General features: G+C 49.6%; 1 protein-coding gene across 1 annotated transcript in view; it reads right to left on the bottom strand.

Annotated features, from left to right (window-relative positions):
• LOC139825463 (dynein axonemal heavy chain 9-like) overlaps window positions 1–18,504 on the bottom strand; it is a 56,734-nt gene that overhangs the window by 17,026 nt on the left and 21,204 nt on the right. Inside the window, exons 6-16 of the mRNA XM_071817749.1 lie at window positions 17,761–17,972; window positions 17,334–17,567; window positions 14,658–14,825; window positions 12,661–12,777; window positions 11,786–11,936; window positions 10,692–10,806; window positions 8,796–8,864; window positions 7,722–7,848; window positions 5,578–5,833; window positions 3,496–3,737; window positions 608–743 (exon numbers count right to left, since the gene is read on the bottom strand). Of these exons, the coding sequence (XP_071673850.1) occupies window positions 608–743; window positions 3,496–3,737; window positions 5,578–5,833; window positions 7,722–7,848; window positions 8,796–8,864; window positions 10,692–10,806; window positions 11,786–11,936; window positions 12,661–12,777; window positions 14,658–14,825; window positions 17,334–17,567; window positions 17,761–17,972 (1,827 nt within the window). The remainder of the gene's footprint in view (window positions 1–607; window positions 744–3,495; window positions 3,738–5,577; window positions 5,834–7,721; window positions 7,849–8,795; window positions 8,865–10,691; window positions 10,807–11,785; window positions 11,937–12,660; window positions 12,778–14,657; window positions 14,826–17,333; window positions 17,568–17,760; window positions 17,973–18,504) is intronic.

The following is an 18,504-nucleotide window of genomic DNA, read 5'->3' as shown; positions in this document are numbered from 1 at the left end:
AACTGGTTTCACAAATGTGAAATTATGTGCTTGTTTTTAACAAGATGGTGAGGAACTGGATGCAATTCTCCAGCTCAGTGTGCCTCCACATCCAGGAGGGAAGCGTTCTGAAGATGTGCTTTAGCTGGACACAGCTGCTCTCAGCAGAGTGACCCTCCGTGGCAGCCTTAGGCAGGAGCTCTGCTTTGGTGACCCCTCTCCTCACTCCTCAGTGATGGAGGTTTTTCTTTCATGTCTTTCATCCACAGAACCAACTCTTGAGACTCTCCACAAACGAAAGGTTGTGTCACCTTGATGCTTTGTGCATGGGAGGTCAGGAGATGGCTGATGCCCAAGAACAGACTTGGAATGATGCCTCAATTTTGTCTGTTCACAAATCCCAGCAAATGGTGCACAGTCATCTCTGTCCCTTCCCTTGAGCAAGGCTTTGCTCCAGTGACCAGGGGACAGAGTTACCCTCTGAGTCTGGAGGCTCCTCCAGCACTTGCTGTAGACAATGCAAGAGGCAGAGTAGAAAGACCACCACAAGTCAAAGCACAAAACAGAAACTTCCTTTTGGTGAGACTGAAGATGGTATCACGGCCAGAGCTGAGGAACCAGCAGTTACCTGTGTTTTCGAGGAGGTACTTGAGTGAGCACTCAATGGCAGTGAAGAATCCATCCAGAACTATCTCATCCACGTAATCCACATAGGCCTTCCAGATGTCAGATGCTGGGTCTGCAAGTAAGAGGCTCTGGTTTTCCTGGAAGAAAAAGACGACACTTTGAAATACAGCGGGGCTGAGTCTGTCCTACAAGAGCTGCCCACAGCTGAGGACTCATGGCAATGAGCACACAGGTACCAGCCCTGCGGGGGGTGAGAAACCAGACAGACGGATGTTGCTGCTGGTAGCATGGCCACAATTTTCTCCTTCTGTCAAGGGCTGCTTTGTCATCTGAAGCAACTCAAAATAATCACAAGGTAAAAATGGAGTGCGTGAGAGACTTAGCAGCCCTGCAACCTTCTCCTCCCTCTTCTCTGAGGCCAAAGGGCTCAAGGGTGCTTTGCAGACCTGGGCCAAAGGCTCATCCCAATGCCTGAAGCCTCAGTCCTTGTGGCCTGTATAATGTTACCTTGGGTGGATGAGTCCTTCCAAGTGGACTGCTTACACCTCTGCCCTACAAATGGTCATCTCAAAACAAGAGAACTTTAAAATTCAGAAAAGGGTTTTTAAATAAACCAAGTGAAAATAGTTAAAGATTGGGATCAGAAGACAAAGGGTTGGCTTACAGCCTCCCTTCTCAGCTTATTGCGTTCCTCACCTCCAGGCAAGTTCACAGTCAGGAAATTCACGGTTTTCTAGGCCACAGAATGGCCCCATCCTTCTTGCGTCTCCTCTTCCACACCCACAAGACCAGCCTGGGTATCCATCCCCTGCACCTCCCAGGCTCTGCCGTGATCCTGTTCCGGCCTTGCTATGCCCTCTGAGGGCTCTTTCTCCTAAGCCTGCCAGGGGCTCTCAACACAGGCACGGGCTCAAAAAAAACGTAAGGTCCAGCTTGCAGTCTGCTGCCAGGGGTTCAAAGCTGGCTGTATTTCATCTCTGGGGACACAGGAGAGGGTGCCATTCCCAGTGGCATGGCAGCTTGGCACACATGAGATCATAGAATCATTCTGGTTGGAAGAGACCCTCAAGATCATCGAATCCAACCATAACCTAACTCCACCACTAACCCATGTCCCTAAGAACCCCATCTGTACATTTGTTAACACCTCCAGGGATGTGACTCCACCACTGCTCTGGGCAGCCTATTCCAAAGCTTCACAATCCTCTCTGTGAATTATTTTTTCCTAATATCCAATCTGAACTTTCCTTGGTGCAACTTGAGGCCACTTCCTCTCATCCTATCTCTTACTACTTGGGAGAAGAGACCAACCCCCTCCATGCTCCAACCTCCTTTCAGACAGTTGCAGAGAGCAAGAAGGTCTGGCCTCAGCCTCCTCAAGATAGAGTGGCATTGCCAATTGGGCTTGAGTCAACCCAGAGCTGCTGCTCCCCAACTTTACACATCAACGCTGAGTGATTAAACTGTTAACAGAGCAAGCCAGGGCTCTGGTGCCTTGCAGACTCACCTCCACATTTTGCTGACACAAGAGAAAGGGGAACTTCACAGGACTGAACACTATGGGAATGCCCATTTGAAAGCACCACCCCCTCTTCACCGTCCCATGCCCTTGTATTTGACAATGCCCCCTTGTCACTGGTGTTCTACTGAACCTTTACTCCAGAGGCCTCATCCTGGTGCAAAAGGGCAATGCAAGCCAGCATCTCACTGTCCTGCCTGTGCTTGTGGGTGCACGTACCCAAACTCTCTGTGCTCTTCTCTCAGCAGCCTCAAGACTCACCTGCTCAAAAGAAGACCTGAACACCCAAGGGAAACACAGCAGACCAGCTCTTGGCCCCTTTGCTGCTGTTCCTCCAGGTTTGACCAGCACAGCAGGACAGAGGCATGGGGACATCCTATTTTGGGCCACGGTGCCTTTCCCTCCCCAGGACCTTCATGCTGCTTTGCAGTTGGTCCTGCCCTGTGAGCCACCAGAGCAGCGGTGCCAGCCCTTCTGCCTTGGCCACAGCCCCATGTTCTCTCCGGTCAATTTAGGAAGTGTTCCCATCTTTTGGGTGTAGCTGGAGGTGGTTGAGCCTGTCACAGCTGTAGCAGCAGGACAACGTGGGCATAGTAAAATCCTCGCCGTGGGTTCAGAGGGTACAGAAGTGGGTCAGAAGCCCAAGGCTGAGTGCAGACAGTGAAGTAAGGTGAGCAACAAGGGCTCAGTGTCCCAGAGAGGGTCAGCCCAGTCTCTCCAGAGTCCAAGGCCAGATGGTGACCCTCAGGAGTGGGCTGGACCTAAAATCCATCTGCCTTCCAGCCAAGGTGCTGTCCCTGACACGCTAAAACCTCTGGGCAGGTGAGGCGCAGAGATTTGGGCTTTCTCCTGCTCTGCAAAGAGGACTCTCAGCTCTGGCAAAGCCACTGGAAAAAACCCAGGGTTCAGACAGCAGCTTTTTTCTTGTTACTCAGCTTCTCCCTGGACTGACAGCGTCACCTCCTGCTCCCACAGAGGAACAACAAGCCTAAAGCAGAAAGGTCAGCCACAGCCAGCTGCCTCTCCATTTTAAGGTGAATATTTCGGAGGAGTTTTTCCTCTGAGCAGGATCCCAAAGCCTGATGCACGACTCCCCTCTAGTGGCTTCACAAGAACCAGGACTGGGAGCCAGACTGGGCTGCATCGGCTCCCACTCCTGCTCCAAACTCGGTGCCTGGTCAGCAGCCCCGCACACTCAGCTGTACCAGCTCACCCATCAAAGTATTCCTTCATCAACAACAGGTAAGTTTTTCAAACGAGTTAAGGGAGTTAATTTTAAGGTGAAGCAGCTCTGGACATTTTCACCAGAGCGGAGAGACACCCAGAGCCTATGAAGAGTCAACAAACCCCTGGAGAAGGTCCCCCCTCACCTTCACCAGCAGATGAATCCTCTGCCCTGACTCTCGGACAAGGCTGTAACGCCGTTCCAGGCGGTCCTGACAGTCCTCCAGGCTCAGCAGCGATTCTCTTTTACAATCTCTTCTCACAAATATGGGAGACGCCCACGATCCCACGATGGTCTGGATCTCCTCAACATTGTTTTTGGCTTTCTGTATCCTCTGCTCGAGGTCATGGACATCATCCATCACCATGGAGATGTGAGCCCAGACACCTGGTAAAAAATGAGATGATTGACTACTTTTTTTCAGAGCTGCATGGCCAAGCTCTTGTGCACTCTCCATAAGACTTTTCCCCCACGGTTTCATGTATTTCTCACCCATCATTAACACAAGAGACTTACCACCTCAACCAAAAGAGTCACTTCTAGCTCCCTCCTACCCCAACAATCCATGGTACAGCTGCAGCCTCTGTTTTCTGCCAGGAGCACCAGCACCGTGGGGACGTCTGACACTTCCCCCTTTCCCGTACCCAGATTTAATCTGCTACCAGAGAGAGAACAAGGACAACAGGCTGAGTGTTCCTGCCACTGTCACTAGAGCAGGGACCCACAGCCCCACAAACACAGGCTGTGACAGCCCAAGGTACCAGCGAGGGCTGCATTTAGATTCAGGGAACTTCATCTGCAGGAAAGTCCCTTCATCTTTGTGGTGCAATGGAGAAAGAGTTTTTCAGCATGAGGAATTCTGCTTTGCAAGTTCCCAAGGGAGGACACTTGTTCCTGTTCATACCACAAGCCTGATGACAGAAATATATATTCCAACAGCGAGCAGTTTGCTTTCACCAAGAGGAAACAAATTGTCTTCCTCCATTCTGCTTTGCAGTTCAAACTGATCAAGCAAGAACACTGGTTAAATCATCCCAAAGTCACGGTGCACAAACCTCACCACTAACCACAGTATTTCATCTGGCTGGAAAGGATAACGAGGTGGCCCTGGCCCCCACCGGGAGAAGTCTGTCCCAAGCCAGATGGCTGGGCCAAGGGGTCCCAGTCCCTGCACAACTCAGGGAGAAAGCAGTGCCTTGGGGACACAGGGACATGACCACACAGTGGGTCACTTGGGCTGGCACGGGCAGGGAGCAGACTCTTCAACCCCAGCCTTGCCAGCTCTCACAAACCCCAATCTTGCCGTTTCCTCAGCATCACTGCTTACAGGGCAGCCTCTCTTCCCCAAAAGCCCAGAGGGAAGCTGAAGGGATCAGGATCCTGTCCCCAGCCCAAGCAGATCAAGGTAAGATGGGAAGGAGCAGGCAGGCTGGGGGCTGCCCTTTGTCTCCCCAGTGCTGGCTCTGCTGGAGAGTCCCCTGCCCTGCTGTGAACTGTCACTGGGAACCAGGTGATGGAGGCTGGGGACATGGGAGGAATCTGATGAGACCCAAGTGAGCAGGTTAACCATGAGCAATGTGCCCTGTGGCCAAGAAGGTTGATGGTACCTGGGCTGCGTGAGTAGGAGTGTGGCCAGCAGGTCGAGGGAGGTGAATCCTCCCCCTCTGCTCTGCACTCGTGAGGCCCCATCTGAGTGGTGTGTCCAGTTCTGGGCACCCCAGTTTAAGAAGGACAAGGAATTACTGGGGAGAGCCCAGCGGTGGCTACCAAGATGCTGAGGGGTCTAGAGCATTTTTCTTCTGAGGAAAGGCTGAGAGAGCTGGGGCTGTTGAGCTGGAGAAGAGAAGCTGAGAGGGATCTGATCAATGGGATCAATATCTCAGGGTGGCTGTCAGAGGATGGACCAGACTCTGTTCAGTGGTGCCCAGCACCAGGGTGAGGGGCAACGGGCACAGACTGAAACACAGGAGGCTCCATCTGAACATGAGCAGAAACTTGTTTGCTGGGAGGTGCCAGAGCCTGGCCCAGGCTGCCCAGAGCGGGTGTGGAGTCTCCTTCTCTGAGACATTGAAACCCGCCTGGACCCACCTGTGTGATCTGCTCTGTGACCCTGCGTGAGCAGGGGGGTTGGACTGGGAGATCTCCAGAGGTCTCTTCAGCCCTCACCAGTCTGGGATTCTGTGAAATCCTGTACGGCCTCTTTTGCCCTAACACAGAGCTAGCTCACCCTCCATCTTCCAGTTGAGTGTTTCTTCTGCCTTCTTCAGCTTCAAGTTAATATCCCACAGCTGCTCCTGTATGAGAGGGTATTCGACCTCCAGGACTGTCTTCAGGACCTTGTTGTATCTGTTCACCATCAGCTCCAAGTTGGCCGCCAGCTGCCGGTATGACTCCTTGGAGGAATAGATTTCTGCTGCCGTGGGTGGGATGGCTCCCAGGCGGCTGCCAGACAGGTAGCTCAGCTCCCTCAGCACCGACACCAGCTGCAGAAACAAGGCAGAGAGCTGAATGTGAGACAATCCTCCCCATTCACCTGGTAGACACCCTCCCGTCAATTCTGGGGATCTTAGGGGGTTCCTGCTGTTTTATTCACAAAGCAGTACGCTCTGAGAAGGGCCTGGACACCTCCTAGTCCAGACCATCTCCCTCCCATTGATCTTTGCCTCTGATTTGCTTCCCAATCAAAGACATATAGCTCTGTTAACTACCCAGCCAGCAAACCCTGTGCAGCCTCTAAAAGCCATGATGATCTCTGGTCTTCTCAGCTATCCTCATCAATACAGTCTTTCAGCAATACTGTGCCTGCAGGAGGAGGCACAACCAAAAGCATCTTTGAGTTGTGATGGAACGGGATTGAGTGGGTTATTAAACTATAAACCCAAGTAGAAGTGAGTCCCTGCAACAAACGGAGCAGCAAGGTCTTCCAACGCAACATATCACTTCTAAGACAAAAAAAAAAAATCTTTGCTCAGTTTAGTGGCTTGTGAGAGGGAAAATGCTCCTGAAACGGCACATTTTGGCTGGGTGACAGAAATTCAGTATATTGTATGGGCAATGGCAGGGGTGAGGAGTATCTACAATACTAAAGTGACTATGTCCACAATGACAAGAAGAGGAAAGAAAGACGGAGCGCAGAAGGGTGAAGGGAGCAGTTTGAGGAGGTGGATGGAAGAGGATGGGATGGGAGGAAGGGAAAAGCAGGGGATTGAGGGAGCAGGAGGCCAAGTGAGATAGAACCAAACTCCCCTCCCTTTTATGCACTGGAATGTCTGAGACATCCCCACCATGGTGTCAAGGATGTCTTACCCTCTTTCCCTCTCCTCCATGGAAGGTGAGCTCTGGAAGATTCTTTAATGTTGAAGGGTTGCAAATACATCCTCCCTTTAGGCAAAATGAGGTGCTCCTATCTGCTCTGAAGGGCATGAAGGGGCTGCTAAGCAGGCACCTGAGGACATGAGGCAGTCCTCAGTACGGAAAGCTGAGAGCAGCGCAGAAGCACTCAGAGACTGAAGCTGAGAACATGCTCAGCACGTCACAGGCTCCAGACCCTGGCACCAGGGTGAAGGGTGGAAAACATCCCCTGGGGCCATTTGCTTCCCACCTTAGCAAGGAGATTCCAAGGAGCTGGACAAATCCTTTGTCTGAGAGCCAAGCTGGAATGAGCTCTGGAACCTCAACACTTTTCTCTAACAGCAGCAAGTCCCAGGGAAAGGGGGAAGTGTTTGATGTTTTCCCAGGCCCCTGAGATTCAGCACCTCCGCAGCAAATGGCATTTCACATTTGAGAGGCCCCAGCTCTCATCAGGCCCCAGAACCTTTGAATCCACCTCTGCACTCTGCTGGCTTGGACCCTGCCTCTGCTTTGGGCAGGGGGATGGTCAGGCCTCCCTGTGCTGGAGAGGGCAGCCCTAGGGAACAGAGACCTACTGGAAGCCTCCTGCACCACAATTAAGGAAATCCAACAGCCACAACACTGAAGTAACAAAACAAACCTTTCCTGGGATTTTTATACCCTTTCAGGAAGCTCAGATTTCAGGTAAACATAACACGAACCCACGTCTGTAGGATGATGCTCCTACGCTCCCCACACCAGCGTCAAACCGACCTGCTCTGGAGATGTTGACACCAGTTAACATCTGGCTACTCACAGACTTTCTGGCTTTAATTACAATCTGCGCTGCTTAAACTGTAATCCTGATATTTTACCAGGAGACAGAGCCCACAAAGGGGATGGTTAATTCATGTCACCCATAACAGATGCTCCAGGGACCTCAGCAGAACAGATCTAGTAGCGATCCCACCAGACTTGCCATGCACGGTGGGGCACAGCTTGGAGACGTGCCCTCCAGCAGACAGGAAAGCTAGTTCTTACCTGGGGATCAAAATTAACTGGGATCAGTTTGGTTTCTGGATCTCGCCGGATAAGCGGTTGAGTAAGGTTGTACTGTGATTTTCCAGAGACTGTCTGGGACCAGTCTGCATAGAGCTTCTCCTGATACCTGCCGAAAAACAAACAAACCAATTAAAACATCCACCACGTAGCTGCCAAGCCCGCACACCAAGACATAGAACCAAATAAAAGCCAAGTCCACTTCTGAGGGCTGAAGAACATCAAGGAATATTTAAAACCCACCCACACCACCTCCATAAAGATCTTGGCTTCAAAGACAAACACCTGAAAACCAGTGACAGCATCAAGTCAGGAAAACAAAGATCCCCCAAGTACCATTCTTAGCAGAGGATTCAAATTTGGGGACAAACATTCAAAAGCTCAGAGCAATCAGTTCAGTTTTAGCATCAAACATTAAGATATTAAGTGAGGTGCAACGAATCCCACTCCCACTTGTGGAATACACACATTACAGCCACGGTAAGTACACTGTGAATGGGCACAAGTGGATTGAGACTTCTGGTCAGCTCAGGTTTTCTACCACAGCATCTCCTACATCCAAAAGAATCTCGTTCCAACATTTCTGCTGGGCTGCACAGCCCCTGTCCCTCCCATGCAAACTTCTCATTTCAAGATATCACAGAAAGACTGTGGTGTGTAGCAAAGGATTCCTCCTCCTCTCTCATCACAAAATTCCTTCTGGCTTAGAAAGAGACATTCTCAGGCCCTGGGCTTGCAAATGTGCTGAAAGGTGGTTTAGAGAAGGAGAAGGAAATGGCCTCAAGTTGCACCAGGGGAGGTTCAGACTGGATATTAGGAAACATTTCTTCCCCAAAGGGCTGTCGGGCATTGGAACAGGCTGCGAGGGCAGTGGTGGAGTCACCATCCCTGGAGGGGTGGACAGACGTGGAGACGAGGTTCTCAGGGACACGGGGCAGTGCCAGGGTTGTGTTAATGGATGGACATGAGGGTCTCTTCCAACCAAAACAATTCTATGATTCTATAAGGTTTGGCTTTTTTTCATATAGTTACAGTCATGCCTGAGCCACCACTTACCTGTCGAGCAGCTGGATCATTTCTTCATACTTCTCTATCACCCTTCTTCCTTCAGCAGAGTCCAAGCAGCTGGTGGCACAACAGACAAGCTCAGCGTTACATTTAGCCCTGTGAGGCTGCAGTCTCTATTTACCCCTTCCCAAAACCACCCACCACCTTGCAGGCAGAGCCTGGCTGGGGATCTTACATTCCAACCCCACCATATCGCCCAAAACCATTTCACTGCACAAAAGCTCTCCAAGCCCCAGTGCGCCCTTTTGCGGGTGTTTGCATGGCAACTGGCAAATGAGAACCACGTCCTGGGGGAAGAACAAGGGCCCAGAGCTGCTGCAGGAACACTGGTCTCCGTAACATACTCAATGCTCCGGTGTTTGCACAGAGCAGGGCAACCTCTGCTCACCAGCCACCACTTTCTGAGGTCAAAGAGGCACAGAAAGAAGCAGAGTGTGGCTCCCGGCAGATGAAGCTCTTGGCGGTGCCCAATTCATGCCCCTCGAACCGAAGAGCAAAGGTGTCCCAGAGTGCGGGAGGCAGAGCCCTGGCCACGCTGCCAGGGCTGTACAGCCCAGGGAACAGCAGGCCAGAGGAATTCTTATCATGCTGTCTTTTCCCCACTGTTTCATCTACAATATCCAAGTTTTCCTCAAGATGGTTGTTGATTTTGGAGGACATATTGACAAAACTTGAATTAACTTAACCAAAAGCTGGAAAAAAGGAGCGCCTGAGCAGTCACCGCTGGGCAAGTGCTGAGAAACCTGCTGGAAGTAAACGAGTCCTCTGAGCAAATCCAAGTAAATCCCAGCAAAACCACTTTTGTTTCTCCTTTTTAATCCTTTTTCCCTTTCAACAGCATCATGTCACCACCGCTGCAGAGCATGTTATTAACTACTCTAAACAGAGGACAGAAAATCAGTGTGAAATGCAGATCTGGGTCCTTCATGGTGGACAAAAATTTGCCATTTAGGTTCAAATCAGACATGATAACTTGGGCTCTGTGCTGGGAACAGCCCAAGAGTTTGTTTCATTGCACCAATGTCTTTGCTGCTGCAGAATAACTGTGCACTTAAAGACACTTAATGGCAAGATACAGTGAGAGAAGGTTACAAACATGGTACAGTGACGGTCAAGTTATTTTGGTCAAGTACATTAAAAAAGTGGATCCATTTACACAGAATCCTGACCAGCACACGTGAAGCCATTCCTGTGAGCTACCAGGTGCAGTCCCTAGAACATCCGCAGTTGTCATAAGTCCAACACCGCCTTGCTTACAGAGCTCTTAAATGTTGTCTCATGTGGTGCCAGCTGTGAGTATGAGGCCATACTTCCCTGACACCATCCGTTATAACAAGCATTTGGGTGATAAATATACCAGCATTGGTTTCTTTCCTTGATCTTGGGAGATGGCTCCTTTGTTTAACGCTGAGAAAGTTTTCTTCTGCCCAACAAAATGCTCGTCTGCTCCCCAACATGCAAACCCAGCTCCATCGATCCATCTCAGCTGAGTCCAGCCCAGCACTTCTCTGCTATTCACAGTTTGGATGATGCCAGAACCAGGACTTGCAGCTGAGGAGGTCCTGGAGAACATGCTGAGTGGGATTGCAGCAGGAAAGGTTCTGATACCTCTTTCAATTGCAACCCGGGAACTATGTCTGAAAGCTGAATAGCCCACTGTGCCTCTTAATCGCTTCAAAACAAATCCAGTGAATGAGTTTCTTAAAAAAAATAATGATCACAAGGAAGCTGAAAAGCACCAGTGCAACCACTTCACACCTCTTTGACTAAGAATTATTTCAGCTATAACCATGGGATAATGTTCACCACAGAAAGAAAATCAGATTGATTACAGAGAAGATAGCAAGGTGGTCATAAAGCAACTTAGCTGGAACAGACACGCACAGATGTGGGATGTGCCTGAAGTGATCAAACGGCACCTGGATTCGCGCTCGCAGCTCCTGCGCCCAGCGCAGCGCTCCAGCCACCGGCGGCATGTTCTTGTGCACAGGGGGGGATCCTGGGGAGGGCACATTGGAACAGCATTTGACTGAACACTGCACTTGTAACCCCAAAGATGCAACAACAGAACCTCATTTGCAGAAAACTGCTCTGATTTCCCAGCTTCCTTCCTTAAATCCAACATCTGCCACACTGATGTAGGTCTGTGACCAAGGCGAGTGCCTCTGGATCTTGAATAAGGAGCTGAGATCGAACGAGAAGCCCAGACTATGTCCAAACCTGAGCTGATGTGAGGTGTCCCTTGCCTGGGACACATTCCCCGCCCCTCACAAACACTGACATAGGGATTTCTGACCAGGAGTTACTTCTGTCCGCCTTATCTAACAGCCACAGAACAACAACCACAAATTCACAGCAAATGATTCTCTCCATGATTCTCTCCAGTCCAGGACTTGTCTCGTTCCAGTATGATCTTTCTGAGGCAAGTAAATAGGTTATTGTTCAAAATGACACACTTGAATCCTCATAATCTGATAGAAATCCACCCATTCCCCCCTGTGCCAACAGTCACGGGGAATAATAAACTTGGAAAAGGCTGATTAAACCCTTGGTTACAAAGTCCCACTCGCATACTTTGCATTTTAAGCATTGTAAGGGAAACAAAATAAATTCATTCTGAGGAGCACATGAGTGGGTTTGCAGGTCCCATGGGGTGTTGGAGGCAGCACACAAATGTGGAGAGAAACCTCCTGTCACAGCCTCGCTGGGAGAAAAGCTCAGCGTGTGTCTCCATTCCCAGTCACATATCATGCATACACATTTGAAAAAGGGTATTTTTACTCCTAACCAATTATTTGCTTTAATACTAAGAACAGAGCTTTCCCAGGCATTTCCATTGCCACTAGGAGCTACAGAGGCTGAAAACATCTGCAATTTGTAAAGTTTTGGGTTCCTTAGAAAAATAAATCATTTCCCCCCCAAATTAATCTCAATCAAACTCCCTGTAAAACCCATTTTACTCAGCACGTTCTACCTACCGAGCTTCAGCTCTGCCTGGATGTGCCGGGAGTAGATCAGCCTGGCGTGGTCCAGGGCCCTGCTGAACATGCTGATGAGGACGGAGTATTTGCCAGCAGCATCTGCAGCGACTGCCGGTCGCTCCAAAAGGCTCCCGAACATGTCCAGCAGCTGTTGGGGTGAACACGCAGGAAAAGAAGAGGGGAAAAATTTACAACCCCGACTCCTGCAGAGAGATCAGCTGGGACCTTCCTCCCCAGCCCAGAGGCTTCAATACTGTCCGCACCGATGGGCACTTTGGAAAAAGGAAATTTGCTCCCTTTGTTACGGGGCCTCTCAGACTTTCTCTGGGGTTGGACCACATTCCAACTGTTGTTCTTCAAATGCTTCAAGATTTTCTATTTTTTTCAAAAAACCTACAAAGATAAACACTGTCACTTGCTAAAGTCTTTTCTACAAATGCTTATATTGATTTTTTTAAAAAAATACCATTTATTATTTCTGCAAGATAGATTAATTGATAAATAAACCAGCTTTGTTTCTAGAAAACCTGTTTCCAAAACTGAAACAGATCCATGTATTAATAATATTAACAAATTGATACTAACAATATCAATTCTCACCAGGAAATCCTAGAAAAAGCATGATTTCCCCCAACTTGCAGAGAGAGACACAAATATATCTCCTGGCATCCAAAAGCTTTGTGAGGGACCCACCAGCCTGAGCATCCCAAACCAAGAGCAGCCCAAAAGCTACAAGTCCCACTGTCCCACCAGCAAACACCAGCCCCATGTGCCTGTGGCTCCAGCACTGCCTGGTCTCCTCAGCGTGATTCTCACCGAGCCGGGTGCCCTGATTTCCCTTTTAGGGAAGAGCAAGGGAGCGATAAACAAACCTTGAAGGCGTGGTCCAAGTTGGAGGCGTCATCAAAAGCCTGGATGAAAATGGTGCCCAGCCGACGGTCCATGTCTTCTACTTTCTGCTGGAAACCAAAGGCATCCTGCTCAAAGTCCTGCACAAAGGCAAAACACAAGCTGTGAGGCTGCAAGATGGCACTAGGAAGGTACCTGTAACTCCTCGATCCAGAGATGCCCTCTCTTATTCACCGTGAACTAAGCCACTCCTCTGGCCAATCTTCAGCCATCGCAACGTGGCAAAGTCCTCACGAAGCTTGAGAACATTTCTGTGCTGTCCCATGGCTGAGATGTTGGCCCTTTCTCTGGGAGGGACCCTTTGGTCCTGAGGGCTTTCCACAGCCCACATGGCACTATCTTCAGCCTACAGGCAAGATGGACTATTTCCACACCCTCTCCCCCACCACTTGGCCTGAAGACCACACCATCATCCAGAAAACCCACGGATGCACCTGCTGAGTCCCAAATCCAACCTACTTTCAAGTCAAAACAAGCCTGTGGTTCCATGGTGAGCTGGTTGTGAGTGAGGCAGTTTCAAAACACTCGCACAGGTTGCCCAGAGAGGCTGTGGAGTCTCCACACTTGGACATAGGTAATCTTGGAGATATTTCACCTGACCAGTCACAGTCCTGCTCTAGCTGAGCCTGCTTTGAGCAGGGAAGGTGGACTGGGTGATCTCCAGAGGTCCTTTTCAAACTCAACAGTACTGGGTTTCTGTAATTTCCATCATCTTCTTGCACTGCTTTTCTTGCTTCAATTGTAATAAATCCTTTGAACTTCAAGAGTAACATCTATATTTGTTTTCCTACACGTAAAAGAGTCCAAATCAAAGACTGAACTTGACAGTCCGTGACAGTCCTTCTGTTCTAGCTTGGACAAAACCACTAAAAATGAGGTCATGTGTCTCTTTTCCAAAGGACAAAGTGCAAGGAAATAGCTTTTACTATTGCTACTGCTGAGCTCCAGCAGATCCAGATGCCATGTTTTAGCTAAAAAAAACGGCTCCAGCAGTGGCAGAGGGTGCAAAACTAGAGCACTGAAAGAACAAACATGACTCAGAGTCACACAAATGGCCATGGGGTCACCAAACCCAAGCCACCTCCTGCAGAGCCACTGTCACCTCTCCTCTGTGCCTGCCCTGCTGAAGGAGGGGTGCTATGGAGCAAGCAGCTTTCCAGCAAGAAACACTGGGGACGTGCCACCCCCTGCAGAGATGTACTGGGAGCTGCAGGAAGCAAAGCACGAGCCACCCATCCCCACACCAGGCAGGTCCCAGAGGGCTGGGAATATTCCTTTAATTAAAGCACTACTGATAATAAAATAGAGCATCCTTGAATTCTGAGAGCCCCAGATGCCATGTGTTCATCTAGGCAGGAGCGAACACATCCCAGAGACGATCTGAGTTGGCCCTCATCAGGCAAACTACCTTGTTTTTCCAAAACTAAGACAGCGTCTTATATTAATTTTTGCTGCAAAAGATGCTTACTTTTTTACATGTATAGCTGCCTGGACCCTATTTAAATTGACTTTTTTATGAACTGTAACTAGGGCTAATTTTTTGAATAGGGTTCATATTTCAAGCATCCTGAAAAATCATGCTATAGCTTGTTTTCGGGGTAGGTCTTATTTTTGGGGAAACATGGTAAATACCAAGAGCAGGAAAGCAAAGAGATGTGGGTGTTGGTATAGCTCTTATACCTCAGCAAGCACCATGTACAGCAAAAGCTTGTGCATAACTCATGGAAATCCCAGTTTCCCAGCTGCACTGATCTAAGGTGCTGATCTAGCAAGATATGTTAGATATAGACGTGCAAGAAGTCCCAAATCTCTGCAGGAAAGGCCAGCGGCTCCCTGTTCCCTCCAGTACCAGATCAGATCATAATGAAAGGAGGAAAGAGCTGGGAAGAAGATAGCAGGAAACTGCTGCTTTGGAAACATGCACATGTTCCTGATGTTCCCGCAAACTGGTCCCACCTACCGTGTTGGTCAGGTCAAGACAGTCATAGGTTCGCTCTGAAAACACCTTGTATGCCTCCTGGAATTCCTCATACATGTCCAGGACCTGCTGGCCCAGGGTCTTCCCTTTAATCCCACTGAATTCAATTTTCTCCAGCTTCATCAAGTCCAAGGAAGTTGCCAGGAGATCCTTCAAAGTCAACGGAGGGAGACACAGGTCATGATGTTGACAAAAGAAGATGACAACAGTTGTCACGACAGAGTTGCACTTGCTGAGGGACCTTCCCAAGCACAGCGCTGGTGCTCAGGCTGGGTGGCAGGGATGGGAAGGGGGGAGCCTGATCTGCCTGTCCTGAGCATCAGTGGCTGCTCATAACACGTCCCTGCCCAGTGAGACCTGCTGCAGCCACTAGAAATACCATGACAACTGTAAAATCGCTTTTAAGTGTATTTAAAGGACAGATCCAAAGCAGGATATGAGACTCTTATATGTCATCCAGCATAGCTAAGAATCCCAATTTTATAGGTATTAACCAAGGACAGATTTCTAATATTTACAGGTACCCAAACTGTCCAAAGCTCCTGCGCAGTCAAACCTCCACGTGTCCAAGTGGCTGTTGCAGCACCTGCCCCGCTGGCCCTCTCTGCTGAGGTGGCACACGGGTCCTTCCCTTCCCTTCCCATCCTCTGCAGCCTGGCAGTGTCACCTCTTGGGAAAATGTCCCGCTCCCCCAGTGGTGGTGGCAGCACTGGGCAGCTCTGCTGCCATCCCACCTCATCTGTCTCCCTAGGTAGGGCCAAGTAAGGGCTGGTTGAACATCCATTGTCTCAGAGGACCAGGAGAAATGTGCACAGGAATGTACTGGTGGCCACTCTCTGCTTGCACTTGTCCTGGGGCCACCCGAGCAGGGCAGCAGGTTTTACCACAGACACGTAATATGAAACAGTGCAACGAACCAAAGGAAAGGGATCCTTCCCTCTTCACGTGCTCATGGGCTACCCATGCACCAGTGTAACTGCAGCTTTTATGAAAATTCGAAAACAAATGCACATATGCATTCATATTCACTTCGACACACCAGCACATCCGCTTGAACAAATACCTAGTAAGGCAAAAAAATAATGTGGAAATACCAGTTGTCCCTTGCTTTGTCTTGCAAGGTTGCTTGAAATGAAGTGATGAGGGGAAATTGAGACGGAGAGAGATGCAGCAGTTTTCCTCATTAACAGGCTGGTGTGCACTATGCTTTTAATTATTGTTTTACAGCTCACTCCGCAGGCTCTCCCTCTGACTCCAGATACTGCAGCTTCTACTGTCCCTGGAGTGTGGGACAGCCACGGAAGGAGGAAACAGACACTGGTCAAAACGCACAGTGCCCCAGCTCAAAACCTCCCCACTGGCTTTTGTCTGCAGCCCATATCCACAGTGTGCCCATGGCATCCATGGAATCCCAGCAGTCAGTGCCCCAGAGCCTTTACAGGGTCCCAGTAAACCTGTCACCAACACTGTCCTCATGATAACCTGCAGTTATTCCTGTGTCTATTTATATTCCTCTCTACACTGACCAGCATAATTTGGTTTATTTCACATCAAACCCTACTGGAAACCATCATTATGAATACTTTTAAAATAGGCACCAGCCATGACAGTTTTCAACATAGTTAATTAAGGAACACATAAAAGTATATGGCACATTTAAAGCAGTAAAACTGCAAACACCAGCAACCTGTACACTGGCCATCCAACCCTACACACTGAGAACGCAGCAACAATCAACAAAGAAATTCATTTGGGATGTGTGTGGAGAGCAGATGAATGTGTGTGGTTAGCCACGTGAGAGATAACAGGTACATGCAAGGTCTGTACAAGAGGTACATACAGTATCTGTATAAGAGGTATATACAGTGTCTGTATAACAGGTACATATGGTGTCTGTATGTCTGTGGTCTCCAGACACAGCCATGTGGTAAGGAGAGCATAGGGAGCTCCCACATTCACACTCAGACCTGCTCTCTGCAGAACATCTCCTGTGGCTCAAGGAGCCCTTGGCCACACTGGGAGCTCAGGGATGACACCCCAATGTCCCTGCCTCAGGTGACAGATCTGGCAAACAGGGACACCCCTGAGCCACAGCACCCCAGTTTGATGGACTATGAGGATGCGAAGGGACAACCTGGTGAGGAACGTGTCCCTGCTCCTCCCCAGGCCCACGTGGCACAGCCAAGGGGATCCTGCCATCTGGCCTCTCCAAGACAGGCAGGACCCAGCTCTAGGGTGTCATAGAATCATAGAACCATTTCAGTTGGAAGAGACCCTTAAGATCATTGAGTCCAACCATAACCTAAATCTGTCTCTGATGGCACCAGGAGACCTGGGAGATTACATTGCTTTATTTACAGCTGTGCAAACCACACCTCCAGTAATCCTCCTTTTCTTGCCCCAACAGGAGCAAGGAGTCCAACGGGACTCCTGAGAGCAAAAAACACACCTATCAACCTGACCAGCTTACATATGCACTGAGCAGGACATAGTAAAACACAGTCTTAGACTCGCTGTAACAGGAGACCTAACAGCAAAAGAGTGGCCCCATTCCCTGGTATCAGGTGAAGCTATAGAAAGGAAAGATGCCAGCAAGTGATCTCCTGGCTACAGAGTTCTCCTGACGGTTTGCAATGTTTTTCAAGACCAGAGTCTCACCTCCACCATCTCCAGTCTCTTCAGGAAGGTGTCCAGCCTCGCAAACACCATCGTGGAGCTGAAGTCCCACTCCCTCACTTCTTGGCCTGGTTCATAATACATGTGCAGTTTTTCCCTTCTCTCCTCAAATGCCTCTTTGAACATGTTCAGGATACCGAGCACCATTCGCACCTTGCCCAGGCTCTCCTCCATGTCCCCTTTCAGAAGGTCTTCTGGAGACAGGTACACCAGGGCCTGGAAGAGCAAAATCACACCTGAGAGGTCACTTCTGCCATCATGGAAAACAAGGACTTCTTGTGTTGAACACATTTGAACCTGTTTATTAAGTTAAATGTTGCCTAAAGAATCACTTTTCCAGGGAAGGACAATAGGAAGAAGGGGAGAGGGGACACAGGGGACTGCAAACACAGGCATCACAGCCACAGACCTGCTCAATGAGAAGGTTGCAGATCTCCTGGAGCAGCACCACTATCCGCACGGGCATGTTGTAGTGCTTGGAGGTGACCCAGATCAAACACACCACGTGGAGCAGGGGGAGCAGGAAAGGCTTCACCTCGCTGAACTCAACCCTCTCTACGTCTTCCAAGCGGCGCTTGAGGGGTGTCAGGTGCAGGTGAACGTCCTGAGCTTCAGTCAAAGCTGTGTTGAGAGACGTGAGAAGCGGTAAGAACCACCCAGCTGCGGTGTGCTGGGTTCCCAGCTAGGTGCTGGCCTCACCACATGGAAAAGTGCCTGGGAAAAGAAACTGTCCTGACAAGCACTGAGCACCCTCAGCCACCTGTGTGCTGCAGGTCACTCACTCGTGAACATCACTCACCTGCGGCAGTAACCAGAACAGAAATAAGCTGATGTGATGGCAGGGGACAGGGAGCTGGGACAGGGCTTCGTGGAGAGCCTGAGTCCACAACTGCTAAAAAGTCACACGGAATTTGCCCAACAGCACCAAAAATACAGTGCTGCCATGGCTGTGAGCCATGGCCTTGCTGTACAGCACGACAGGCTGTACAGCCTTGGCCTGAGCCCTTTTTAGCTCAGTTTTGGCTCAAGCAACTCCTTGTCCAGTGGGCAGATGACGACGGCCCCACTAGTCCTGACTGTAATAGAAAACCTGTCAACAGTAAAGCAACTGATGTCTGACTCGTCGAAAGCTTTAGCTTAGCTCTGTACAGCT

This window comes from Patagioenas fasciata, chromosome 21, assembly GCF_037038585.1.
Source record: "Patagioenas fasciata isolate bPatFas1 chromosome 21, bPatFas1.hap1, whole genome shotgun sequence".
In the NCBI taxonomy this organism is placed as follows: Eukaryota; Metazoa; Chordata; class Aves; order Columbiformes; family Columbidae; genus Patagioenas; species Patagioenas fasciata.
The sequence above is the reverse complement of the archived record's forward strand: the minus strand, read 5'-3'. Positions and strand labels throughout refer to the sequence as shown.